Source organism: Endocarpon pusillum (genome assembly GCF_000464535.1).
Source record: "Endocarpon pusillum Z07020 unplaced genomic scaffold scaffold3350, whole genome shotgun sequence".
Taxonomy (NCBI): domain Eukaryota; kingdom Fungi; phylum Ascomycota; class Eurotiomycetes; order Verrucariales; family Verrucariaceae; genus Endocarpon; species Endocarpon pusillum.
Genome location: NW_006916312.1, coordinates 478,476 through 505,181, shown reverse-complemented (window position 1 = coordinate 505,181; position 26,706 = coordinate 478,476). Strand labels below are relative to the sequence as shown.

Sequence of the window (26,706 nt, the reverse complement as noted above, 5' to 3'; positions counted from 1 at the left end):
ATAAAGCTTCTTATTTTTAGCCTTAATATTTCTAGCTAAGAGATTAAGGTTATGTCCTTCTTTTTCAGTAGTACTAACACTATAAATAAGTATAATAAAGGGTCAAATATAAACCTTAGCTGATAAGCAGATCCTATTAGTCTAATTAAGGTTTAATTATAGGCATGTCTTGGCTGAGGCATCTTTAGCCTAGAGTATAAGGTTACCGCTTAGCAACTTTTTAATTATAACTATATTAGGGGCATTAGTAAGGTCGTTTTCTTTTATCTGTAGCCTTTTTATAATCTGTCTAGAGGAAAAGGGTTTAAGTAAGTAGGCATCTTCTAGGGAGACCTTGACTAGGATTTGGTTGTCGGTGTAAGAAGGTTCTGATTAGGCGGGCACACGAGGGACGACAGCGCCTGCGAGACCGGTACGGGTTGCCCGTGCATAGCTCGCAGGACCGGGGGTAACTTTCTGATCGATGCCTAAGATGAGGGCTTCAATTTTCTCCAGTTTAATGGGGCCGTACGAAGGTACACGCGGACAGCTAGGAAAAAAGGGGTAAGGAGAGAGAGTAATGGATTGTCGGGTGGCAGAGAGAGGAGGAAGGGCAAAGATTCGAGTTTTTCGATCGTGCTGAGAAGGCTGGCTCTTTGCGTTCTGTCGTTAGAGAGAGCGGGAGGGGAGTAGAGAAGAGTGAAGGGCTGCAGGATTTGGGAAGGTTGCTTATTATCGGAGGGCAGAGGCGGTTCGCTTGCGAAGAGGGCGCGATTTGGGTGAGCGGTAAGTCGGGCATGAGGTGCTTGGCATTAGCCTATTAAGATAAAGCTTCTTACTTATAATTCGTATTATATTAATTAATATCTTGCCCTGCTTATTATTTATTCTTCTTTATTTCTGGCTCCTATATCTAAAAAGGGAATTTAATCTTATCTTTGTACAGACTAATTATACTCTATATCATTAATTAAAATTACTCTGCAGGATCAAAACATACGTAAAGATGTAGATCTACACTTTTTGGCTTTATAATCTTTGATTTCTTTCTAAAATACTCTCTAAAATAATAGTAAGTTTCGTTAATAAAGATGAATATAGTATTATTCTCTTGCTCCTTAGTAGCCTATTCCGTATATTCAACGTGTAAATCTCGAATGTTGTAAGTAAGAATAGGCTTATTTAGCTATATAACTTGAACTAATTCGTAATTGTTTAGAGGATCACGATGCTTGTAAGCGATATTTTCAGCTATGCTGCGTGCCATTTTGAGTCCTGTAATATATAGGTTATTACTACCTTAATAGGAAGCTCAAAATGCTTATGAAATAGCTCTCTTAACAATTAAGATGCCTCTGACCCTAGTAATACCCTTAGTAGCCTCCCTGCCCTTATCCCATCTCTTGAATTTTGTGCAATAGCGAGAAACGAGTCTTGAGAGTCCCTTTCTGTACACTCTAGGGCACGATTGTAGAGCTTGTTAATCGAATTCGCTTCAAGATCAAGTTTTTCAGCAATTTCGGCGAATTTCAAGCCTGCTAAAAGTCGCAGGGCAACGACAGCAACGCGCTTTTCGTAAGGGATTTCGCCATGATGAGGAGGCATAGCTATAGCTGCTTGTTATAGCTAAAGGGCAACGTATTTCGAGTAGTTGTTGTTGAGATACAACTGTTTGAAATTGGCTGTTGATTCGCCAGAATTTGGCGGAGATGGATCTAGCGTGGTGCTAGACCCAATTAGGAAGGGACGCACTTTTCGGCGGCACCAAGTAGTAGCTGGAGTGGAGAAAACCATATATCTATCAAATCAAATGTTAGTAGGCAATGTTGTGTCAAGAGGACTGCCTTTTCGTAAATTCATCTCACAACAAGAGTCTGCCAAGACTTTTTTTCCCATCCAAAAATACTAATTTACTTTTCCGCCAAGACCTTCATTTGACTTCCAGTAATTTTCCAAATTCCAAAGTCTTAACTTGATTTGACAAAAGCACGGATTTACTAAGTAGTTTATTTGCCACGCATTTGATCTGGTCTACTAATTTGACCCAATTTGATTCAAATGAACACACTGGAGAAAACCTAAGGCGGCAGAACTAGGAGGATGATAGTGTCAAGATCGATGACAGACACTGGCTATCGACAGAAAGCTATACTTGAGGATATTAAGGTAACGTTAATCGTATTGTGAAACGACGCAGCCAGTTCTAGGAACTGCTCAAAGATGCACAGGCACGTCAAGTTGGATAACGTGTATGTTGCTGCAAAATGTCGAGTAAAAGCTCAATTGGCCGCGACCGATAAGCATTCCTAGACATACATAGTAGGTGATCTCAGGGATAAAGCGGATGGTAGAATTCTATCTCAGTTACTACGTATTTGCAGGATGCATCTGGAGATGCTACTAGTAGTTCTACCACGGTGTGCAAAGTCATGTGACGTTGGGGCTTGCACAACCCACTAACCTATCCCTACACCGGACTAGTGGATTGCCAGGGCGGTAACATGCGTAAGCTAAGTCGAATCTGGCTTAGAGCATATTTCCTCATTTCCTCTTCTTGGCATGTTTGCGACCTACTTACTACGTGGTACACCCCGATCCTGTGGTCATGACATGATCACCAGATTCACTCTCTAATCACACATGTGACCTCCGCCACTTCAGATCACGATGCACCGTCACAGTTAATACTAGGCACTCTGCGCCTCGCATGTGGGAGGCTTGCGGTGAGTGCGTGGCCTGTAGGCCTCGAAGGTCTACCGCAATTGCATGCCGTCAATCCATCAACAAGCCCTCATCGAGCTGCCAGACTTATCCAGAATGGATCGCATTCGAAGAGTCTTCCACTCCGAGCAGCCCTACGAACCCATCGACGGACATCGGGATGGTACAGCAATCTCAGAGGATGGCGCAGCAGATGCGTCTGAGCCGGAAGAGAACCCCTTCTCGCAGGTCGAGTATTGGACCTTCCTTCTCATGGGAGTTGCAATGCTATGGGCTTGGTAATGAATTTCTGTCGTTGTCGTTGTCGGGGTCGTATTGAGGCATGAAGTCTAATTGTTGTTCTGTCAGGAACATGTTCCTCGCCGCAGCCCCATACTTCCAGTACCGGTTCTCCTCCCACCAATGGATTCTTGCCCATTTTCAGTCTGCCGAGATATCCATTTCCACCATCACCAATCTAGGCTCCATGCTCATCCTCACAAAGCTCCAGAAGAATGCTTCATATCCCTACCGAATAGCGTCATCATTGTGCATCAATATCATATGCTTCACATTGCTTGCAGTGTCCACGCTTGTCACGACTTCCGCAGAGCTATATTTTGGGTTTCTGATGCTCATGGTCTTCGGCGCCAGCTTCGCGACTGGCTTGATCCAGAATGGTGTTTTCGCATACGTGGCTGGATTCGGAAGAAGCGAATACACCCAAGCAATCATGACAGGTCAAGCCGTTGCTGGCGTTCTTCCTTGCCTGGCTCAGATCGGCGCGGTCCTTGCGGTGCCCGGGAGGAACCAACAAAGTCCCAATCAAGCACCCACTGAATCACCCACATCAGCATCCGCCTACTTCCTCACCGCAACGGCTGTCTCGGTCATTGCTCTACTCGCCTTCCTCTACCTCCTCCGCCGCCGACGCAGGACTACCCTCTCACGAATCATCCAACCACCTGCAACCAAATCCACTACCAACGATACCTCCGGAGGCCACATCACCTCCCCGATCATCAACAACCCCCCCTCGCCAAGCCCCGAGGAGCGCAAACCCGAACCCATTTCCAAACCAGCAATCCCACTGACGCGTCTCCTCCGCCTCCTCCCCATTTTCTCCGCCGCCGTCTTCCTAACCTTCGCCCTAACCATGATCTTCCCTGTCTTCACCATCCGGATCCACTCCCTCAACCCGCATCTGCTCCCCTCCGCGCTCTTCATCCCCCTCGCCTTCCTAGTCTGGAACGTAGGCGACCTCCTCGGCCGCCTCCTCACCCTCTCCCCCTCCCTCCGCCTAACCCACCGTCCCTCCCTCCTGCTCACCCTATCCCTCCTCCGACTCATCTCTTCATCCCGCTCTACCTCCTCTGCAACATCAGCGGGGCCAACGGAGGGCCGAAAGTGAAGAGCGATGTCTTCTATCTGGGCGTCGTGCAACTCTGGTTCGGGATCAGTAACGGCTATCTAGGGAGTTCATGCATGATGGGTGCCGGGGAGTGGGTGGCGGAGGAGGAGAGGGAGGCGGCGGGCGGGTGGAACGGTGGGCAGTCTGTTGAGTTTCTTTGTTGGGAGTGCCTGATTCGTGCGATTTACTCCGGGACAGGAATGGGCGATACGGATAGAGAGGAAGATGGGAGAGGGAGGAGTCAGGCATTTATCAGATTTAATTTTAATTAGACTCTTCTGTCTTTCTCGATGGATCTTGTTTGCTAGCATTGCATCTGACGGAGAGGAGAAGAATAGATCATTCGACTTGCTCTACCAAGCAAGCCAGCCAACGACCAACCGGCCTGCCCCGAAGAAGAGTATATATAGAGACAGAGAGAGAGACAGAGAGAGAGAAAGAGAGAGAGAAAGAGAGAGAGAAAGAGAGAGAGAAAGAGAGAGAGAAAGAGAGAGAGAGGTATATATAGAGATAGATAGTAGTAAGTATACTGATACAAGACCCGTCCCGCAAAGCAGCACAACGCCAACCCGTGCTACCTTTCTTCCTTTTCCCCCTTCTTCCTTCAACCCTGATGCGGGGGGGGGAAAGACGCTCTCGTAGTATAGTACCCTGTCCCCGGGTCAGGAAAGGTATCCGCGTTGAAGCGGAGACATGATGATGATGCGAACCGGCCTGATACTAAGTAGTATTCATAGCGCAACCAAGAGGAAACCCATTTCACAGAGTTGTACGCCAGCACAATGCCTTGAAGTCACTTACGAACTAATCAGGACCCGGTCTCTGTGTGTCCTTTTGGTCTCAGTGAGGCACATGTTCGTTCTGTGATCCAGGAGGATACACATAAAATCCCCACTCAAGAATTACTTTTGCTTGCCTGCCTGCTTGCTCGCTGTCCTCATTTCTTACCACTCTTCTCCACGGCATGCTCAACCACCTCTTGAGCCTTCGAACCCTCAATCTTAACATCTTCACGCTCTCCGTCACCTTCACTCTCCTCTTCTTCCTTCCCCGAGTCCAGCTCGTGCTGAATCTCCTCTTTTTCCGTCACCGGGCCCCGTCCCCCTTCCCCGCTGACCGCCATATCCCGGTCTTTCTCACTGCCGGGAGGTGCCACGCCGCCCACCGCCCCCGTCTCAACCCCACTCATCTGCCACTCCATCAACTTCGTGAATGCGCCATCTTTCCTCGCGCTCAACTCCTTATAACTCCCCTGCTCAGCGACTCTTCCATCATTACCCAATACGATGATGGTGTCGGAGCGCTTGATGGTAGAGAGGCGGTGCGCGATGGAGATGGTGGTGTTGTTCCCACGTAGAAGAGCGGCTAGGGCCGAGTTGACGAGGGTTTCCGACTCGGCGTCGAGGGCTGAGGTGGCTTCGTCCAGGATGAGGATGTCAGGGTTTTTGACCAGCGCGCGTGCGATGGCGATGCGTTGTTTCTGGCCACCGGAGAGTTGAGCGCCGCGGGCTCCTACCGAGGTTTCAAGTCCGTCGGGCTACAGAGATGAGGGGTTAGGGAAGTGATGGTAAGGGAGGGAAATGTAACTTACGAAGTCGCTTATGAATTGGCAGTTGGCCTTCCGCGCTGCTGCAATGATCTCAGATCTGGTGGCATTTGGTTTACCATACGCAATGTTTTCTGCGATGGTGCCCGAGAAGAGTACAGGCTCTTGGCCGACTATGCCAATCTTACGTCTTAAAGACTTGACATTCATGGTTGCAATGTCTTTTCCATCCACCAGGATTCGACCAGTGGTCGGGCTGTAGAAACGTAAAATCAACGATGCAACGGTTGACTTGCCTCCACCAGATGGACCGACAATAGCGACATTAGTGCCTTGAGGAATTTCGAAGTTGAGGTTGTTGAAGATGTTTACAGCAGGCCGTGTTGGGTAGCTGAATGTCAAGTTTTCGAATCGAATAGGTCCACGCGCTGATGTGACTTTGGTTCCTCTTGTTGGTGAAATTGTGGGGTTTCGGTCTTGAAGCTCGAATAATCGGCTGGCAGCTCCAACGCCTTTCATGAGTTCGGAGTAGAAGGAAGAAAGACCAAAGAGCGAAGAACCGGCGTAGGCTGTATACATTAAAAAGGATGTCAAATCGCCAATGGATATAGCGCCATTCGAGACCATACCACCACCAACATATAAGAGAGATAAAATCGTCATGTTTCCTGCAAGACCAGAGGTAGAAAAGAACGTGGCGCTGATAAACGACTCGCGTTTGCCAAGGTCGAACAGTTTTCGTACTTGCTTGTTATATCGATGTACCTCAAGCAACTCGCCTGCAAAGGCCTGCGAAGTTCGTACATTTCCTAATCGCTCCTCGGCGATCTTGGTCAGCGTACCAAGGCTCTTCTGAATCTTGCGACTCAGGTTACGAATAGCACGACCGTAGAAGAATGCTCCGATGGCCACAGGGGGGAACAATAGACACAAAATGCCTGTCAATTTCAACGAGACATAAGCCATAAGGCCAAAGCCTGCGGCACCGGAAACTAATGAACGAAGGCCGTCGGACAAATTTTGCGTGATGGATTTGCCCACGATGATAGTATCGGAGCTCAAGCGGGAGATAAGATCTCCGACCCGATTGGCGTCGAAGAACTCTGCGTCTTGAACAAAGGTGCGTCGGAAAAGATTAGACCGCAGTCGAGCTACAACGCGCTCTCCAACGATCCTGAGAATGATGATACGACCATAATTGGCGGCAGCTCCCGTGGCAAGTATCCCAGCAAGGGCCATATAAAACGTGTTGATGCTCAACCCAAAGAGCATATTTTTGGAAGCTGCATCAGCGCCAGCTGGCTCGCCGGCTCCAGGGTTGCGATATCCAGGATCTTTCCTATCGAGAAAGGTATCGACATGGTGATGGACGATGAAATCAGCAGGAGAAGAAACGCCACCCCAAGTATCTTGACCTCGGGTCTTGCGATCTTGATCAATCTCCACACCTCCCCAAGCCCAGCGGACTGCCCCTGAGATGCGCCCTCTTTGGACAATCGTGCACTCAGATTGACCTGTGACGCTTGGGAAGCCTTTTCCGTCCTTCCAAATTCAGCTTCGTCATCTTCCTCCTTCTTCTCCAACCTCGCTGTTTTATCTTCGGTTTCCCTTATCACAGGCGTGGGTAGATCTCGAAGAGGTGTGGAAATTGAAATTGATCGCACTTGGCTCAGTATGCCATTGAATGAGGGCACACTCTTGCGGAAAGCTAATGGAAGCTGCAGCTGGCTGCTAGCAGGCCGCTGCAAACAGCTAAAATGTTGTCCGGCTCGTGACGGCTGTGGCTGAGACGAAGTGGTGAGAGCTTTGTTATTTGAGGCTGGCTGTGGAAATGATGTCGTGCAGCCATGGGGTATCGGATAGACCTCCTGGCGGGCAGGGCCTGGAGCAGCTTCAGGCTGCGAACAGAACTTTGCTTCATCATCGGTGCCCACAGCTTCCCCCGCCCTTGCAACTGGAAGAAGGAGCAATTGCCGGCCAAGCTTCAGTATCCATTGCTTGCCTTGACTGACCCCTGACGAGTTCGGAGACCTGAGTGCTGCAAGCAGTCGAAGAAATGCTCAAGAATGGGATCTGCCTGATTTTTGATAGAACCTGCACATCAATCCGTCATCGGCCCGGAGCTACATTTATTACTACCGGATGAGTCTTGGCGGACGCTCTGAAATTCCGAATCACATACAGGGGTTTTCAGGTACTGCAGTGCTACGGACTAAGTGCGTAGATTCTTGGTTCGATCTACTACCAGAACCATCGCCAACGTAGTGCTGGAAAGGCGATGCTTGAGGCGAGACTGGGGGTCATGGCCTCGATTATGCATGCACGGAGCTTGGAAAGGTCTCGTATTCGCTACCGTGTACCAGATCATTGGCGACATCAGACTTGCCCCAATACTCGCTGCCTAGAACTCGGCCGTCTTCGATATACTTCATACTAACTACTACTAAGCTAAGTTGACACGTGTCCAAAGAGGTGCAGTCATCACTATTTAAGCCTTCATGGGGGCCATCTCTTGAATGGATCCGTGATCGATTACGCAAGGAACACACAGTCGAAAACAAGAGACCTCCATAGCACTCAAGCGGCCCTCTGTACTTGAAATGCCATTCATCCCTTATCTTACCTTCCCTGCGTCTATCTTTTCTTCCCCCACGCTCAGCACTCTCCTTCCCCTTGTGCTCGGGTTTGGCCCGGGATTCATCATCGAATCTTCCTCAAAGGATAAAAAGAACGGTTTCGCTGCGATAGAAGCCAGATTCAATGCGCTCCGAAAGCCTCCACTGAGCCCGCCCGGTTGGATCTTCCCGATTGTATGGGCCCTTTTATATCCCTCCATGGGCTATGCTGCCCACAGGGCATGGACGACAGGCATGGCATCTGCCAATCCAAGCGTGCACGACATCACACAACGAGGAGCGACACTCTACACACTTCAGATTGCAGTGAACATGTGTTTCACACCTTTGTACTTTGGGCTGGGAAAACCGGTCGCGGGTTTTATTGACATCGCTACTCTGACGGGCATGGTCTACTATCTGGCATATCTGTGGAAGGAGGTGGATTCAACAGCAACTTATCTTCTTATCCCTTATATGGCCTGGTTGAGCTTTGCGACGTATCTATGTGCCGGCCAGGGATATATGAATGGTTGGAATTTTGAGAAAGGTGGAAAGAGAGAGGAAGGCAAAGCGGAGTAGGGTAGACCTGGGATGTATGGTTGGTTTTTGTCGAAGTCGAGATTCTGCACGGTGGACTTTGATCTTTGATTCTCACCGGACGTGCGCTGGAGCCGGACTTGTCGACTCAGCAGCCTGAACAATGAAGTCAATATGATGGTTTGGTCCGAAATCCATTTAACAGCCAGCGCTATGTTAACTTTCGGTCTGCGTAGTCGAATGGGCAACATTTTTCACTTTAAAGCTCAGGCTCCATATGGTACATAGCATCAATATCATTCTCATAGTTGTAACCCCTAGTTTACATCAAACTAGAGGTTCAACAGACAAGTCTTGTCAACTCTGTGCTGGTTTCTAAGGAGTAGGGAGTCATTGCAGACAGACCATAACGTTATGTTGATTTGGACATAAGCAAACTTAAACGTTCTCACAGGCAGCAATAAATCTCTCCTAGCAACCCTCCGCATTCGATACTTGCGCTCTGAATTGTCTTCAATACAGGGCACGGCTACTAGTACACTTGATCTAGTATCATGCCTTTATTCGTCTACTCCTCGACCAATTGGTCTCCTTATGCCCTTGCCGCCGCTTATGGCCTTGCCGCGGCACCAATGATATATTGTTTTGGATGCCTAACACTTTATTCGAATGGTCAAGTCAATAATGCTATGTAAGTCCGCCTGCAGCAGATATGGTGCGGGAGTGATAGTAGCAGCCAGCAGAAGCTCACGCGATGACGATGCAGGCCTCGACTCGCTCTCGAGAACCTAAAAGGCAAAATCCCCCAACAGATCTGGGAGAGATGTTTCCGCGCACGTGCAGCGCATCTGAATGCGTTGGAGCATTTCCCTCTGTTTGTGGCTACGGTGGTAAGTACATGTCAATCTGCATTCTGGATCATTTGCGTTAGGTGTCTTGAGCTGACGGTAATGGTTGCGAAGGTTGCTGGAAACCTTGCAGGACTCCCGGTTCAGGTAATCAATGTCTTCGCTATGAAATACCTGGTCCTTCGATTGTTGTACACAGTCCTGTATATTAGGACGACATCTAATGGCTGGAGCTACCTGAGGAGTGCAGTCTGGTTTGGTTGCACTGGCATGTGCATGTGGACTCTGCTTCAGGCGGGGGTGACACTGAATACGGCGAACAGTCTATGATATGGCTATTAACTAGACTTTGACTGCCATATAATAGCTGTATCCCCTCGTAACTTGGGATGAGAATCAGACAAATCTTTACTGCCCACTCGACCCCCTGTTTAGGCGGGTATATAGGGCTGCCGCATCTCAAACATGACAACCTCGGATGGTTAGGAATTACATGACCATGACCGTGTGTAACCATAAGACCTACAACATATCAAAGGCTTTACGACCGATAAAGGCCCAACTTCTCAGCCAACTGTTTCTTTCCTCTCTGACCCCTGGGACAAAATCATTATTTCTTGCTTCCCATCACCTACAGCCTCAAGAACTATCGAGCTTAGAGAGCCTAGCTCTCACCATTAATCATGAGAAATACCCGAAGGCAGTTAGTAGGGTGGTAGCTCATGGTTCTGTGATTATCACTTCTGCTGGTTTTCTGATGAGAAACCCAAGAGGAGGAATTGGCTACTCGGGAAGCCTGGAGATCGTCAAAGCGTGAAACTCATTAGTAAGATCAATGAGAGGGCCGGTATCAAACTAGACATAGTATGAACCCTTGGTTCTTGCTTGGCGGACGACGCATAGGTCTTGGGAGGCAACGAGATAGCATAGGATCATGTTATTGGTAAGAGTGTGTCCATTTGAATCAAATTGAGTCAGATAAACCAACTCTAATGCTTGGCAAATAACCCAAAATCCGCCAATGGAAGTCTTGACTGAATTACTTAGCAGGAAGAGACCCTCTTAAAATAACGCTAGGGGAGCCACCAAAGTGTGCTTAGAGTAAGCCTAAATATAAGATTGCTTAGATTGTGCGAGGGGATGCAGCTTAGCTGTCTCTGACCTAATGAAATCTTATCATAGTGCTACTATATTTATAACTTTTTTCGGCAGAACAAATGACTATAATATGGCTTCTCTCATCGGCTTAACATGGTCGTCATTTGACAGAATAGCTGCCATTTCCACTAACGGCACTTGGCTCATATCTTTAACTGGTAGTACCTTTCTCCTGGTAAGTACCAAGTGTCATTTGATGGAAAAATAAAGGTCTTGGCGGACTCTCTTTGTGAGATGAAATTGCTTCTCAGAGTCGGTCCCCCTAACAAAAATTTTACTTACTAACATTTGACTCCATTTGACAAATGACCCCTGGGATTAGATGAGCAGATCAAAAGGGGGTCATGATTTGGGTTATTTGATTTGATGGATACACTGATCGCGAAGATCTTCATGCGGTAATACCTGCACAGATTTATTCGTCCTTGAAGCATCTACCGGGATGAGCATTGACACCGATCAGCAGAATACCTAACTATTTCCTTAGAACCCGATAAAAGATTTGTTGGCGTAGACGATCTCAGAGCTAGGGGCCCCCAATAGCTGAGGATCTGTCTCCCAACTTGTACAACTGCCGTCCTTATCACGAAGAATATCGTCCCCTCGAATATATTGCTAAACCAAATTACTCGTCGTCAACCCCAAAAGATATTGCGAAATTCCATCGAAATGAAGTCAGTCCTTGCACTCGAACGGCCTTTTGTGTGTTTTGTTATCATGGAAAAGGTCACCGGAAGAAGGGTATGAGATGTTTGAGGGTATAACCTAACGGAGGATCAATGGAAGGAACGCCGTCGGATCCTGGAAGCATTCAAGGAAGCACTGCTGTAAGTACCTCACTTCTTGTGGGGGGTGGTCAGAGGAAAGTACCGAAAGAACTTCTAGATGGAGTTATCGCTACTAGTATTCCTCCGACCGATTTGGGTGCCTATAATGAGATATAGTGAGGTACTATTAGGCTCACAGGAGATAACAGCCCCTGACTTACCGATAAGTTGTCGGTAGAAGACTGGTTTAGATACTGTAGTGGCAACCGGTGTAGCCAAGTAGCGATAGGCGACCGGTAGAAACCATTCAGACGTATACATCATACTGTTTCGGAGGTCTCTTCTATTCCATGGACCGTTTGGTCTAATACTAAGTATCCCGTCTTGAAGCGAAATCGCAAGATCAGATGACTCGAGATATCCTGTGGGACAGCTGAATCCAAATGGTGAGTGACTTCACGATATATCGCCTCGCAAAGGCTTATTCGTCATCAACTGTTCTTGAACGTACGTTGGGCTATGGGCTGATATTAATAGGTCGGGCGATATCGTTATCAAGTATAACAGCAGGACGCCTGGGAACAAGGGAGGTCAGAGGAATCAGTGTGTCCATTCGGATCAAATTGGGTCAAATACTACCATGCTCTCCTCTGAGGATTCAATTATAGTTTGAAATAGACTTAAGCGTATTCAGAGTATACTTGGAGCATAATCAGAATATATTCGAGTAGAGTTCAAGTAGCACTTGAGTGTGATGGAATAGTCGATTATACTGGAGTAGGCCGGGTTAAATTGAATGCTTGATAACACTCAGGCGCTGTTTAGGCGTTAAATGGGCAACTACTTCAGAGTGACTTCGGAGTGTACTTAAGCATTCAACCATGTCAAGCATGTCACGTGTCACGTTGGAAGCAGGCGACGAGTGCGCGAGATCTTCAGCCCATGTTGAGTGCTATCCTAAGACTGCAGAGCCGACGAGGATGGCACTGGGGTCGCTCCTATATAGCGAGCATGCCCCTTACTAACGCGTAGTGCCAATCAATCCCCGGCGGCCCTAGCGCTAGCGGCCGACAAGCATGGCAGCCGTGACAAAGCAGACCCAGGACGTCATCAAGTCCCATTCAAGTTATACTCAAGTGTGATTCCAATAATCCATGATGTTCAATTAATTCGTGATACTCATAATACCTAGTATTCACTGCTTATCACTACTTACTGCTACTGTTGAAGTACCGCCTTGCAGGAGGATACTGTTCACCTGTTGTGGTCCTGTCCTTGCCTATCTAAATCTATCTAGATCTATCCAGCAATGGCCTAATAGGGATTTCCTGTGCCAAGGCACAGGAATTTAGGGCACGTGACCACTAAAATGGCGCTAGGCCGCTTTGGGAATTTGGCTGTACATGTACAGCCAAATTCCCCGGCAGTAGCCGCAGGCTAGTAGTGCACCTGCGCCTGCCACTCGCATGCTCAACCCACGACCGTATTAGCCGTAGGTTTCGACAGCTACTAGTAGTAACCCAAGTCAAATTTGTGCTTTCGTCAAATCAAGACTTTGAGTTTTTAGGGTTGTTTCTAATGAAAAGATTAAAGTCTTGGCGGAAAATCCTTAGCAGTCCTTAAGTAGTAGTCTGTGAAGAATCGAGTTCCCTTAATTCCATGTATCTCGATGGAAGTCTAATCACCTTTGGAGACCTGCGTTGACCTGCGTTTCTTATGCTACAGTCTACTCATTACTACTTGTTATGACCGTTGACCCAAGGGTCTTTTTTGCCCATTGCTCTTATCGGCGGTTGCCTCTTTGCACAAATTGAACCGACTCGACCAGGCTCATTATGCAATTTAAGAAGATATACTACACCGCAGCCGGAAGGCATGCTGAAAGGTCTCGCAAAAGGAAACCCACCGGGCGCCAACTCCAATGCACAGGGATGGACGATTTTTGTAGGACGCTACCACAGTGTACCTGCGGGTTAGAACATAGTATGTCGAAGCATTGTTGGAGGAGTAGATTGCCTTACAAGCCTACTCAAGATCTGGCTGTAGCAACCTAGTGTGAGGCACGACTCTATTGTTGTCAATGATATTCCAACGAGTAATAGGCAGAAGAATCGATCACCACCCATCTGTGATGGATGATGCATTTCCTCTGCCATGGCGCAGGAAATGCATGTGCCAGCCACATACTCAGGAGGCAACACTTATAACTAACTCGTAATAGCAAGCAAACTCCTGCTGTAGGGCGCTTGTCAAAGTGTGTGAGCTATCCGGACGGATTACGAATAAAGAGGTTTGCCTTACCTGATTAGGGAAGCCTAAACTTCACTATACAGTAGGAGGCCGGATTAAGAACTATGAATGCTCTGTGGCCTATGGCGTGGCCCACGCACACACAGGCCTCACCCGCTGGCGTTGGAGTATATATATCTGTGCATAGCCACATTGTAGATAGATTCTCCAGCTTTCGTTTAGCAATCTATGGACTATTGACTTGTTCTAGTTTCGAGCCATTGCAGTAAACGAAAGCTGACCTTGATCGGGTTAGTCTTCATGTACGTTCGCGGGTTCGAGTCCCCGTACGGCCTCTGATTACTTTTTCTGTCAAGGGCACGTAATAGCGGGAGAGTTTAGTATATCTATTGTGGGAAGGTCCTTTATAGTGGGTTGAGGGCAAGTTGACCATGCGAAATCGTAAGGGGAGCCGGGGGCTTTGGCCTTACGAGGACGTAAGTCCTTAGGGTGCGGGGTAGTGTCACGGAGTTGACATGGAGGCCTCCTGGGGCCTAGATGGAGTCGTGGTCCGACTCTCTCTAGGGCATCTGAATAAGGATTAATATACTATTCCAACTGCATTCAAGTAACTTTGGTTACTTGGGCGTAACTCTTTTGTGAAGTTGGATCACTATCTCACCATCTAGATACTGCTCGGTCAGACCTTGAAAAGAATTCCCCAATACAGAATTGGCTCATACGTAGACTCCACAGGCCGACAAGCTCCGGCCACCAACCAAGCCACAAACTAGCACCTGTAGAAGTGCTTCATTGAATGCCCAATCTGGCGGTCTCGAGAGAATCCGTAAATTATTAACCTGACGCTAGTAGCAGCTATTCCATGTTGTGGCGCCACCAACCGTTGCAAGTGGAATGAAATCCATGCCAAAAGCAGCCAATGCCCAATCTAATTGTGCGGCTGTGAGGTCACAGACGCTTGGCATCCAGGCAGCCGATTCCGTCAACGCCAACACGGGATTTGCTGCCGGAAAGCTCACTCTGTCACTACCCAGAAGATAGGATCACCTTATTGCTCTTAAATCATCTGGGCTCGAGTAGTTTGTTCTGAAGATGTTTTGGGGTGAAAGTACGGAGTACTAGTTCCAGAGCAACGATACTTGAGGATTCTCTTGGAATATTCGAGTAGTGTAAATTAGTTAAATCAAATCGAATCACGTTTGGTCAATATAATCAAATTGGGTCTTGGCAGAAAAGTTGTATGTTTTAGCATATTTTTGTTGAAAAAATAAAAAGTCTTGGCGGACACCTTTTCCTAACAAGATTATTGCTTACTAAGATTTGACTCGTTTGACAAATGAATCAAATCGGCGCTAATTTTGGTTCATTTGACTTGATGGATAGTACCCTGTATTCGAGTAGGTCTTATAACACAATGAAACCCGCTTTCTTCAACACACTTCAACTCCCATACCATTTAAATCAGCCCACCCTCTACCCAGAACCTAAAAGAGGAGGTGTGTAAAGGAACTGACACAGTGCTGACCGACCACTAACTCAACACAGACCTCGAGTGACATTCTGGACAACATGGCCACCTCAAGCTTCTCCCAATGGCCATCCCTCCGCATCGCCGCCAGCGTCTTTGCAACTCTCTTCATCGGATTCGGCATCAACGGTATCGTAAGGCCCGAAAACGCTCTCGAGTTCTTCGAGTTGGAAGCACCAGCAGCCGCTTCGGACAAGAAGCTCGTCGACAGCCTGATGGTGATCTACGGAGCCAGGGACATATTCATGGGGCTGGCCATCTACTCAGCCGCGTACTTTGGAGACCGCAGGACGTTGGGCTGGATCCTGATCGCCGGCAGTGGGGTGGCGTTTGTGGATGGCGCTGTTTGTCGGGCTCATGGGAAGGGAGAGTGGAATCATTGGGGTTATGCGCCCATGCTGACCGCGGTGGGGAGTGTGTTGCTTGGCGTATTGGACAGGGTGTAGGGATAGGGAATCGCGATAGCATCTGTGACGGCGACGTACTTCATATTTCTAAGTGTGACAGCATCGCTGCTTGTTGATCTCTCCTTGTGATATAGAGCCCAGAATCTATTAGCGGCTGCTTTTCCGGATGCAAGAGATACATTGTCCCTAACGCTGTTACTGGCTGCTTTTGAGCATCTTATGGACTTCTGCGACGTTGGCATTTATAACAGCAAAAGGTCCCAATATTGGAACTCAATTGTTGGGAGATAAGATCCTACGAACCAACATTACTACAGTATAAAGAAAAATGCTGTGTTACCATCAGTGCTAATATAATGTCTGGATATTGGTCCAAGATATCAGAGAGTCTTGCTTTCACAAGATGAGAATTCGTTAATCTCATAAATTACACTATTGTCACCATGTTTTCTTCCAGCTCGAAATGGTATTGTTTAAATGTCTGTTAGCTCTAGAATTGTGAGCAACGCAGAACAAATTCAAAGGAGCCATCCAACATCATTTGTCTAAAGCCCTGGTTTCGCTGACAATACATGCTCTGAATTTGCGTCCGCGGCAGACCAGGTAGATTCAGAACGAGTAAAGAGCATAGGCGAAACCCATGGTGATCTAAGTGAAGATGATGTACTCATCTGCTCACCAACAGTGTTCGCATTCAGTCTCGCTATATGAGTTCTGGGACGAGGCTGTTACTAGCTCGATCTATATCCCACCTGACAGACCGATACAGGAGAGTTTGCAGTGGATGACATAAGATTGATTGTTCTGGTCCACCTTGCCAGTTGACTGTCTGATGATTCCTGTCAAAAAGAAAGAAGTCATTGTGACTTTTGTCTAAAGATATCTGGGGCACCTGTGCGAGAATAGGAGATCTAGACCATCAACAAACACACTTCTGTTGTGAGGTCTACACGTTCGTTTTTCAGACAACCCACGCACGCATGGGATGCTCTGCTTCTGCTGGATAAAGCAAATGGGTTCTTACAACAACGTGCCAAACTTAACCTGGAGCGGAATCGCCGGGTGGCCGTCATTCTTCGCAAAATTTAAATCAGTGTGTCCATCAGATCGAATCAAAACAAATTATGCTTCCGTCAAAGTAAATCGGCCTCCGTGGACTTGACAAATTAGTCAAACTGAAGTCTTGACAGCAAAGTCTCTTACTTGAAAAATTTAAGTTTAGGTATGTTTTCGATGGAATAATAATAGTCTTGGCGGACACTTGATCTGGACGAGAATTCAAGTTTGCCCCGACTCCCTACGTTTTGCCTGCTTTTGAATCGTCAGTTTTGCCGCATCTCGCTGCTAATCTTTCTGCAATTTGTACTTATATCTGCACGCCCTGCGCCTTTTTGAGAGAGAACAGGGCCGTTTCTGTCAGAATCCCTGCATATATGATACGTATCTGTTACGTATTAGCATGATGGTACAAGGGTCCCCGCATGCAAAACGCACGAAACGCTCTTGTAACTGTTACGCCTTGTTATTTATGGCAGTGAGCATTGCTATACGAATTGAACGCCAAATGATGTTTCTGAGCTGTTACAGTAATGCGCTTCTATAGCTATTAGTATGAGCAAATGCTCCTCTTGATAGGAGTAACTCAATCAAGTGAATTGGCACCTCCGTACGCTGTTTGCTACTACTTCTAACAGTTTCTTCTACCTATCTGACATAAGTAAATCCCTAGAAATATATTGGTTACTGAGATTTGACTCGACTGAACAAATCAGTCAAACAAAGTAAATGACGGGTGTTGATTAAATGATCTCACCAAATCAGGGCCTCCATTTGCTTTGTTTGATTTGATGGATACCCTGCCCGGGTGTATTGTTCCCAACCACCAATCTGGTCCAGAAGTTCGACAACGCTATTCCCAAATTAAATTCACCTGACGATGAAATATGAGAAACCCGAAAAAGCTTCAAGACAGACCATCATCGCCAAATTCTTGAAAACTGTAAATGGTGGGCAAGAGTTATCAAATACCGGCACAGAATATGTAGCCCGTTTTGCCTGCGTATTCCTGGACGGTCGGCAGATAAGTCATCCACCCTCGAAAGGAAGAACACCAGCTCACGTGAGGTAAAGATGAAGAATACTATCGCCATTGCCGTTGCAATGGCGGCTGCTAAAGGCGAGGGCTTATCTTCTTTGCACACCTTACAGACGCAGGAAGCGAACAGCAATCTGATACTGTCCAGCTACACGTGGTCCACGACAGCTTGTATGACTAAGGCCTTATGGTGATATTTGAGGAATGTGCGAGGTACTGTGCTTAGCGTAGCGGATCGACAGTATTTGGTGCTCCGTCATTGGCGATTTCTGGTCAGATAAATGTCCTTGCTCTGTCTGAGGATCTAAGAAGCGATCGTTGGGGTGATTCGACCACGTGGGAGTTGGCCCAGCTACACATACACTCGTTTGAGGTCTCTCTCAGACAGCGCCATCCTGCAGACCGGACAAAGAGGTTCGTTCCTGCAAGACCAAAGGCCTCATGGTCCTCCTACCCTTGCCTCTCATTGGGCCATCCAGCCACCACCATTTGAGTGGGCATGTCTTCGTGAGCGAAGGCAGGATTGGCTTCAGAATCCGCCAATGCTATAAAATTACCGCTGAAAAGATGGTCATTGCCGCTGGCCCTTGGACTGTAGAGATGCAACGTGGTCTTGCCAAAGCTTCCCTATACCATGCTCACTACTAGATACTCAATATGAATTCAAGTATATTTCAAGCGTATTCAGAGTGCATTCAAGTGCGTTCTGAGGATTCGAACGCGGAACCAATGTGTCCATTAAATCACCAAAGATTTTCACCTCACAAAAGCAGTCCGCCAAGACCTTTTTCTTCTTTTTAAGAACAGCCCGGAATATCTTAAAAGACTACTACTCCGAGTCAGTCAAGGCTTTTCTACCAAGACTCCTCTTTAACGAATTTCAAAGCCAGTAACTTGATTTAACGAAAGCAAGGATTTGGTTTATTTAAATCGATTTAGTTCACAAACACACTAGCTAGGACCCAGTTCTCCTACCGATTGCTAAGCTCATAAGAGAAGGGATCTTAATCCGAGACCCTACCCCATAACCTATCAGAGCATATGCTCGCAGTTGGCGCCTTAGTCTTGCCAAAAACTCATTCTGAAAACAGGCGAGCAAGGATTAAGTTAGCATAACTACGGATTATATAACCCACCATCCGAGAAATATGACCTAACATGAATTGGAACGGGCTACACAGTACCGTTCCACCCCAAAAACGCAGGCAAAAAGCCAGAAGAAGAAGAATACTAGTAATAACATGAGTAATGGCTATAAGGGAGAGGCAAAGGTTTTCTCCTCATATACAGAGAGTATTGTTATATTTATTGCCAAGCGGCGTTTGTCATTCATCAACCAAAAACTTACCATAAGCCCCGAAGCAAGGAGGGTTTTTCCTTGGAAGGTCAAATTACATTTTCAACCGCTGGCAGCGGTGGTGGTGGCGGCGGCGGTAGCAGTAGTATTACTACTGGCAAGACCACTTTCCTTCTCCAACCCCTCACGCCGTCCACTGCTCTGCGGGTCCAAATACGGCTGCTCGCCCAGACTGACCGCGCGCTGACCGGTCCTGGGGCCCAGTCCGTCGTAGTCGTACGTCGCCGTGTGGTAGACGCTGCGGTTGTCCCAGATCGCCAGATCATTCGGGTTTTTCCAGCGCAGTCGGACCTGCAGGTCGTGGTTCTCTGTGATCAGCTGCACGAACCATTTGAGTAGGTGTTCGCTCTCGGCCGGGTGCAGGCCGTTAATCTGTTTCGCGTGGTGACCGACGGCGAATATGGATTTCCAGCCGGTGACCTGTTTTCATTGTTGGAGAAGGTCAGGGTGTGTCTCAATATTCAGTGACAGGCTTGGAGAGATGGTGTATATGCAGACGTACAGGATTGGTTCTGACAACAGGATGGATAGCCTTTAGATCGATGCCGGTATTTTCAGGTGCGCCACGTTCACCGCTGTACAAGGAGAAGTTGTTGCGTTGAGCGGAGTCGGTGAACACGGGCTGTGCGTACGTTGCCGTGAGACCTTCCAGGAACTTCTGGTAAGCTGGCGAAATACGGTCATAGACCTCATAGCCAGAGGCCCAAAGCGTGTCGCCGCCAGTCTTGGGCAATTCAGTTAGGCGTAGGATGGTGTAGTCACTAGGGACCGGCTCAAAGGTAATGTCGCTGTGCCAGCCTTCTTTGCCGCTTTGTTTCTTCATAAAGAGGTCGGAGTAGAGCTCCTTGGCCTGCTCAGACGAGATGACACTGATCTGATCATCATTGCCGCCCAATCGGCGGCCACTGTTGGAAACGGGATGGATGTGTAGTTTGGAAGTGCTGGGTTTGCCAGATAGTTCGCCTAGTCGCTGGGCGAGGACCTTTTGGAGGTCGTTGTCCAAATCATCTTGTTTTCGGAAGAAGACTACGCCACGGCGGGAGACTAAACCGTTAGTATGGGAACAAGCAATTCGCGGGAGCATTGTTCACTTGTTATAGCAAGCTCTCTGAGCAACTCGTCTGAATTGGGAGCTTCCAACCATTCCTTGAGGTTCACACCGCGGAACTCCCGTCCAATCACGGGGGTTGCATCGAAGGACTCGAACTTGTCGAATGCTCCTGATGGCTTGAGGGGCTCTTTGTGCTTGCCTGAGGCAGCGCTCTTGATGTCTTCCACGACCGGTGTTGCAGTTTCTGTAAGGGTCGCCATATCTTCTAGAAGTCGTCCGTAACCACAACAGATTCTGCCAGTCTGTCATGTGGGCTCGACAGTTGAAGTTATACCGCCTAGATAGTCTGGCATATGGGTCTGGCAGTTGATCGATTCCTCCTCAGTGAGCACTACTTTGGCCATGCCTTAGCAATTTCGTCAACTGCCTTGGGTATCGCCATTCATTGGAGTCCTCAAGCCACGTCTTCTTAGTCGCCACGAGTCGTGCGAGCGTGTTTGGACAAGAATAACGCAAAAAGACTCATCAATGGCGACATTGAAGCCCAACGGCTTGCTATCGTCATTGCTTATCGTCTCGAAATAGCTCCTTCCTTATCAACCCTGTCGTCAGATGCATGCGCATAATTGAGGAGACTGGGTTCGCGAATTCGTCTTGGATGATTGGGGGGACGAAGTCTTGCGTGATTTGGACGAGAACTGCTTCATAATGCATGGCATAGGCCAGACTCAGTCCAGACTCACTATTCGGGTAAACGGCAACCCAAAAGACAGACCAGCTACGTATGGACCTGCAGAACTTGGAAGAGAACATGCAAGTTAGCACCGGACGGTCTTCAGAATCCTGGCTGGGGATTTGGGACAAAGGGGGTAAGAGGTGTAGGTAATTGCCGCCAAGAGCCCCCCCCTCCCCCGTCCTTCTTGGCAGGACCTGTCAGTGTACCATCAAATCAAATAAACCAAATGATTTGCCTCAGGCACTCAAAGATTTTCATCTCATAACCCGAGTCCGCCAAGACCTTTATCTTTCATCCAAAATAACCTTGGAAAATTTAAAATAAAAAGACCTTTGTTTAAGACTTCTTCTGTCTGCAGAATCCTGATTTGATTTGACGAAAGCACAAATCTTGCTTTAGTATCTGTCAAACATTTGATTTGGGTTATTTGACTTGCAATTTGATTCAAATGGACACACTGTGGCACGTAAGGAACAGCAACCATCGGTCACGGGGTAGGCTGCATCAAATCTGAGTTCATATAAGCGACTACAGCCAGCTGAAAGTTGTCAGTTTCAGCTATCAAGATCAGCGCCTTTACGTTGTCTTTTGCCAGGAACGAGACCGAAGGAACATTGATCCACAGCTAAGAGTTGCTGAAGTACCACATACGTGCTATACTTCCGATTGCGACTGGACTTGCCACAAGTTTCTTGCAGCAGTGGCAGCAGGACTTTGAGTGATATGAGGTCTGCTAGGATCGCTAATCTCGCAGTGGACTTTGACTATACCTCTACTGCATTCCACCCTCAGCTGAGACCTCCTTGGGCCATCCATCTACATGTCTAGACGAACTCAACCTCAAATCACAACTCCAAAGAGTTACTGGGTACTACCTTGAGCTTGGTCGCAGTCTTGGACATGTGGTATCCGATCCGGTTCTATGACACAAATCGGAAATCTCTTCTCTTTGCTCCCTGGTCTGTGGTGGTCTCATTATAATGAATCTTCTCTTGTTCGGAGAGCACGTCCCATCTGGCGGCCTTCTGCTTGTTGCGCCAAGTGTAGTATGCTTTCGCACCGAGATAGATTACTATGTTGACACAGGCCATACTGAGTAGGATTCGATTTCCTCTGCGGTAGTATGGTTTATCATCTTCACTGTAAATGTTGGAACTGATAATGCTCTGTAGTTGGACAGCCATGTTGTACAGGGCAGCCGACACAGTCCTCGCACGTACAGCGTTGCTGTTGCGACTGATCCAGGCCACTTGCATTGGATGCGGTGTTGGATAGCTGAGCAGCACCGTGACCGCTGCATATGATGACCATCGGCTGGTGCCAGAAGGCAGCGTATACATTGCAACCAAACATGGCAGAAACCAACATTGAACAAAGATTCCAAGGTAAGCTCGTTGGTTGATGATTTCCGAAATGTAGGTCAAGATCAGCATCTGCGTAGGCAATCGGTTAGTGAGGGCATTCAAGCATGAGGAAGAATGCCTACATTGATCGTGGTTGCAACCTGACAAGGAATACTAAGCAAGTTCGAATTGAACGTGTCAAAGCCCAGGTTCCGTAATGTCAGTGTCAAATATCTGTCCGGTGCCCCAGCTGGGAGGCCAAATACCAATCCGATGAGGTACAGAGGCCATAGGTCGAAATCACAAAGCGATTTCCACATTAAGGGGAGAGTTATGGCCTGGCGATTGTGCATGTCTCCTTTGGATGGATCGTCACGCAGGATTCTGTTCACCATGATCTTTTCCTCCCGTTCGTTGAACCAGCCTTTCGGTCGGTACCAAGACTTTGTTTGCGTGGGCGAAGCAGCCATCTGGAACCACGACCAGATACCAATGGCCAGAGTCAGCAGACCTTCGATGAGGAAAAGCCTATACGATCTTAGCCACGTAAAGCAAAGGGTATCAGGCCTGCCAGCTTACCATCTCCAACCTTCATAACCGTGCACGCCACGAAGGCGCAACAGTCCATATGCCAGAAGCGGAGCGATGACATCTGTCAGTCGATTTGCCATCCAAAAGAGCGCCAATCGAAACGGTAGCTCGGTCCCTTTGAAAAAATAGGACATGTACAGGATCAAATCCGGAATGAAGCCACCCTGCAGTAGCCCGAGCAAGGCTCGTGTTGCAAGAAAGGACGTTCTACCATTCAGCCAAAACTGGCAAGAGGCGACAACGCTCCAGAGCATCATCTGGGCTGGGATCCACACATCCGGCCCGATCTTCTTACTGACCAGTTGCGAGGGTAGCTCTGCAAGTAAGAAGGAAGTATAGAAGGCTGTGTTACCCATGTTGTAATCGCTGGTGTTGAGGCCTAGATCATCCAGAAAATTGTCTGTGTTGGCTTGCGAGAGGTTGCTCCTATCCAGGTCCAAGGCGAAGAAAGCAATGCACGACCAGGCAGTAATTTTCCAATCGATCTTTTTGACCAGTGGAAGTTCTTCGGCCCATGTCCACCGCATGCCCGGGTCGAAGCGATGGGAATTCTCATATTTCGGATGCGGTTGAAAGTATTTTGCCAGCTCTGGGTCGTCATAGACAGAAGGTTGAGTGGCGATCTCTTCCAGCTGGACCTTTCTCTTGTTCCTTGACCAGAGGCTGGCAATAGCAGGACGCGGTCGCTCAGAAGACTCGAGATGTTTCCTGTCCTCCAAAATACTCGCCTTGAATGCTTCAGTTTGCTCCGATGAGTTGAGCGTGAAATGCGTCTCCGATTGAGGACTGGTGGTGGTGGTGCGTGCTTCACTTTTGCTGGCCATTTTGATCGCGCTTCCACAAAGGCCTTCCAAATCATATGCACCTCATGTTTATCCTGAGACCTTGCTCAGGCTTATATCTGCTTCGGGGACTATACGGTGGGACTCGAAAATGACCAAATCGCACGGAATCCATGAAAGATCGGCTTAACAGAAACCTGGTAGTTTGCAAGCAAACTCTTCTTCTCTGTAGTAGGATCATCAGCGTCCGATGTCGACTTTGCACGCGCAAGAAGTATTCCAGAGCACGTCACATCGAGACTTCATGATTGGCTTTCCACGTGCCTGCACGTTGAAGCGACGATGACTTCAAATTCTTCGAATTTTATTTCCACGCATCTTTTTCCTCCTCATTCTCGTTTCTCCAGGCTTGTGTTCACAATTTCAGAACATCACAATGACGTCTAGCGAAACAATAACGGCTGCGTCGGATCAACGTATCACCGTATCAGCCGCACATGATCAAGAGACAAACACCTCAGTATATCCTTGAGCACGGCGTTTGTAGGTTTCGTTGCTAACTCGTCGATCTCAGTACAAATATGCTGCGTACTTACCAGTCTACGACGAAACAACGAAATTGCGCGCCACCGAACCATTCGAGTTCAAGGATCGCGGACTCGATGGTGATAAGGACAAGAAAAACTTGCTTGGTCAGGCCAGTCTGGTGCGACCTTCACCAAATTGACACCCCGCATTGGGACCGAGATCGAAGGTCTTCAGCTGTCAGCGCTTAATGATGCTCAGAAGAAAGACCTTGCTCTTCTGCTTGCGGAAAGGGGGGTCGTGGTCTTTCGCGGCCAAGATTTCAAGGATATTGGCCCTGAAAAGCAGAAAGAGTTTGCATCATTTTTCGGACGCCTGCACATCCACGTCAGTATCTTAAGTCAGGAGGCAAGAGACTGTTGCTAACCTATACAGCCTGTCGGTGCCCATGTCAAAGATCATCTGGAATTCCACAACATTTACCTCGGACCCGACAATCTCTATCGGGCTCAGCAACGGTCGTCTAAGCTGACAACAACAGGCTATCATTCTGACGTATCTTATGAGCACTAGCCACCCGGAATCACGCTGCTGTGTCTGCTGAAAGTTCCGTCCTCGGGCGGTGACACCGCCTGGGTTTCTCAAGCTGCGGCTTATGAACGCCTTTCCGAGCCCGTCCAAAAGCTGATCGAAGGGCTGCGAGCGGAGCACAGTGGCTTCCCACAGGCAGAAAATGCTCGCCGAGATGGAAAATTTGTGCGACGCGAACCAGTGAAGAGCGATCATCCCATTGTTCGAGTACACCCTGTGAAGTTGTGCCACCGGGCTTTAATGACCAACAGCTAGTTTTCTGGTCAGGTCACTGGGCAAAAGGTGCTGTTCGTCAATCCAGGTTTCGCTAAACGCATTGTTGGGTTGAAAGACGAAGAGTCCGACGCCATATTGCAGCTGCTATTCAAGGTAAGCTTCTCGGCGACAGAATGACCTATTCTCGCATCAGCTTATCACTTTGTAACATATTTCACTGTCAGCCGATCTTCAGGTGCGAGTTATATGGGACAACCACCACTATGACGCTATGGGACAACAGAGTCACTGCCCACACCGCTATCTCGCATTATGACGTCCACAATCCAGCAGAAGGCCTCAGGCATGGTATTCGTCTCACCACCCTCGGAGAGAAGCCGCAAGGCATCAATGGGCTTGACTGTAGGTAGGAGCCAGATCCTGTGTCGATGGACTGAGTCGTGCGGAACATGGTGTGACAGGTCTCTTTCTGAATGAATGGTCGCTGCTTGGGTATAAAGTTTCTTGTAGAGATATTCGCAAATGGAGCATTTAAACTGACGCCATGGCGTTCCTCGAAGTAGCTTGGACTGTGAGCATTTCGAAGTGCACCTCGACCAACCCACCACACGTCGTCGCTTTCGATTAAAGTCAAGCTTCTCAGTTTCTGACATCACCCGGATGAGCGAGCTTTATAGCGGCGCGGCTACCCACCTAGAACAGGGGAAGAAGAGTCGAGAGTTGGAGAAACTGGATAGTAATTGGCAAGAAATAGTTATTGCGTAACGAATCAAAGCTGGGTGGGCGACCAATCTCGGTCCTGCACCTTACAACTTCTTTTCCCCGTTACATTCTACAGCGGCCAGCATGAGTGACCACCCAGGTGAAAACGTTGTCCAGGATGAAGATTGAGGCTATTGCCGATATGTATGTGCGACACTGAGAGTCATCAACCGCTCTCTGGGGCTCATTTCCCTAGATCTGATATCGCTTCGACATCGTGTGCGAACCAGTACTATCTTAGATTATCTGTTGATCTTCTGAGAGGGCCTATTAGTCGCGTTTCATATACGTAATCCCTGCGTTTCTCCTGCTTTCTATTAATCAGTTCTATGTGGTGTGAAGTTGGGATGGAGGAGCTGCAGAGAATTCTGAGAAGTTGGTGCGGAGTTCAAAAATTTGATGTGTCGTCAACCCAATAAAAAGCCCTAACTACAAGTTACACCATCAAAAGTTTCCCTTACGCTTCTGATGACGATACTTAGATGCCGGAGCTTACGTATACCATCTCCCACCGGAATGTCTTGGGGCAGGTACATTCGCACAGGTACATTCGCACAGGTACATTCGGCACAGGTACATTCGGCGTTTGGGTCTTGGCGGGTATTGCGTCATACAAATTGCTAGTAAATTTGCCTATCATAACCAATTGAATGATTTGAACTTCCTATACAAAAAACCACATTGATATTGATGTTGCTTTTACTTCCCAATTAGGAAACAAGTATAGAGAACGTGGTGTTGCAGAACTAGCTCTATCCCTGGGCCGCTCCGCTTGCTCCGCCCCTGCCTCTGGCCTTGCCTCTGGCCTTGCCCTGCCCTGTACCCCGTTTTGGCGCCTTTTCGGCCTCTAACGCCTTCATTGTAGGCGCTCTCTTACGCCCAGCTCTTGATTGCGTCATCGCTGCTGG

The 26,706-nt window shown here is 48.0% G+C and overlaps 7 protein-coding genes across 7 annotated transcripts; 4 read left to right on the top strand and 3 right to left on the bottom strand.

Annotated features, from left to right (window-relative positions):
- Nucleotides 1–2,796: 2,796 nt before the first annotated feature.
- EPUS_01814 (uncharacterized protein) lies at nucleotides 2,797–4,090 on the top strand (the record flags this gene model as incomplete). The annotated part of the gene is made up of 2 exons (XM_007804419.1): nucleotides 2,797–2,978; nucleotides 3,049–4,090. The coding sequence occupies 2 exons, from the start codon at nucleotides 2,797–2,799 to the stop codon at nucleotides 4,088–4,090; spliced, it is 1,224 nt and encodes a 407-aa protein (XP_007802610.1).
- A 937-nt stretch (nucleotides 4,091–5,027) lies between these two features.
- EPUS_01813 (ABC transporter) lies at nucleotides 5,028–6,875 on the bottom strand (the record flags this gene model as incomplete). The annotated part of the gene is made up of 2 exons (XM_007804418.1): nucleotides 5,028–5,627; nucleotides 5,682–6,875. The coding sequence occupies 2 exons, from the start codon at nucleotides 6,873–6,875 to the stop codon at nucleotides 5,028–5,030; spliced, it is 1,794 nt and encodes a 597-aa protein (XP_007802609.1).
- A 1,361-nt stretch (nucleotides 6,876–8,236) lies between these two features.
- On the top strand, nucleotides 8,237–8,833 carry EPUS_01812 (uncharacterized protein; the record flags this gene model as incomplete). Its single annotated transcript, XM_007804417.1, has 1 exon — nucleotides 8,237–8,833. One exon carries the CDS (start codon nucleotides 8,237–8,239, stop codon nucleotides 8,831–8,833), a length of 597 nt encoding a protein of 198 aa, XP_007802608.1.
- Nucleotides 8,834–15,383: 6,550 nt separating this feature from the next.
- Nucleotides 15,384–15,788, top strand: EPUS_01811 (uncharacterized protein; the record flags this gene model as incomplete). The annotated part of the gene is made up of 1 exon (XM_007804416.1): nucleotides 15,384–15,788. One exon carries the CDS (start codon nucleotides 15,384–15,386, stop codon nucleotides 15,786–15,788), a length of 405 nt encoding a protein of 134 aa, XP_007802607.1.
- A 3,455-nt stretch (nucleotides 15,789–19,243) lies between these two features.
- Nucleotides 19,244–20,512, bottom strand: EPUS_01810 (uncharacterized protein; the record flags this gene model as incomplete). Its single annotated transcript, XM_007804415.1, has 3 exons — nucleotides 19,244–19,621; nucleotides 19,704–20,245; nucleotides 20,293–20,512. 3 exons carry the CDS (start codon nucleotides 20,510–20,512, stop codon nucleotides 19,244–19,246), a joined length of 1,140 nt encoding a protein of 379 aa, XP_007802606.1.
- Nucleotides 20,513–21,908: 1,396 nt separating this feature from the next.
- Nucleotides 21,909–23,746, bottom strand: EPUS_01809 (uncharacterized protein; the record flags this gene model as incomplete). The annotated part of the gene is made up of 3 exons (XM_007804414.1): nucleotides 21,909–22,421; nucleotides 22,475–22,859; nucleotides 22,911–23,746. The coding sequence occupies 3 exons, from the start codon at nucleotides 23,744–23,746 to the stop codon at nucleotides 21,909–21,911; spliced, it is 1,734 nt and encodes a 577-aa protein (XP_007802605.1).
- A 394-nt stretch (nucleotides 23,747–24,140) lies between these two features.
- Nucleotides 24,141–25,446, top strand: EPUS_01808 (uncharacterized protein; the record flags this gene model as incomplete). The annotated part of the gene is made up of 7 exons (XM_007804413.1): nucleotides 24,141–24,224; nucleotides 24,279–24,410; nucleotides 24,467–24,616; nucleotides 24,665–24,679; nucleotides 24,803–25,027; nucleotides 25,076–25,189; nucleotides 25,261–25,446. 7 exons carry the CDS (start codon nucleotides 24,141–24,143, stop codon nucleotides 25,444–25,446), a joined length of 906 nt encoding a protein of 301 aa, XP_007802604.1.
- Nucleotides 25,447–26,706: the final 1,260 nt, after the last annotated feature.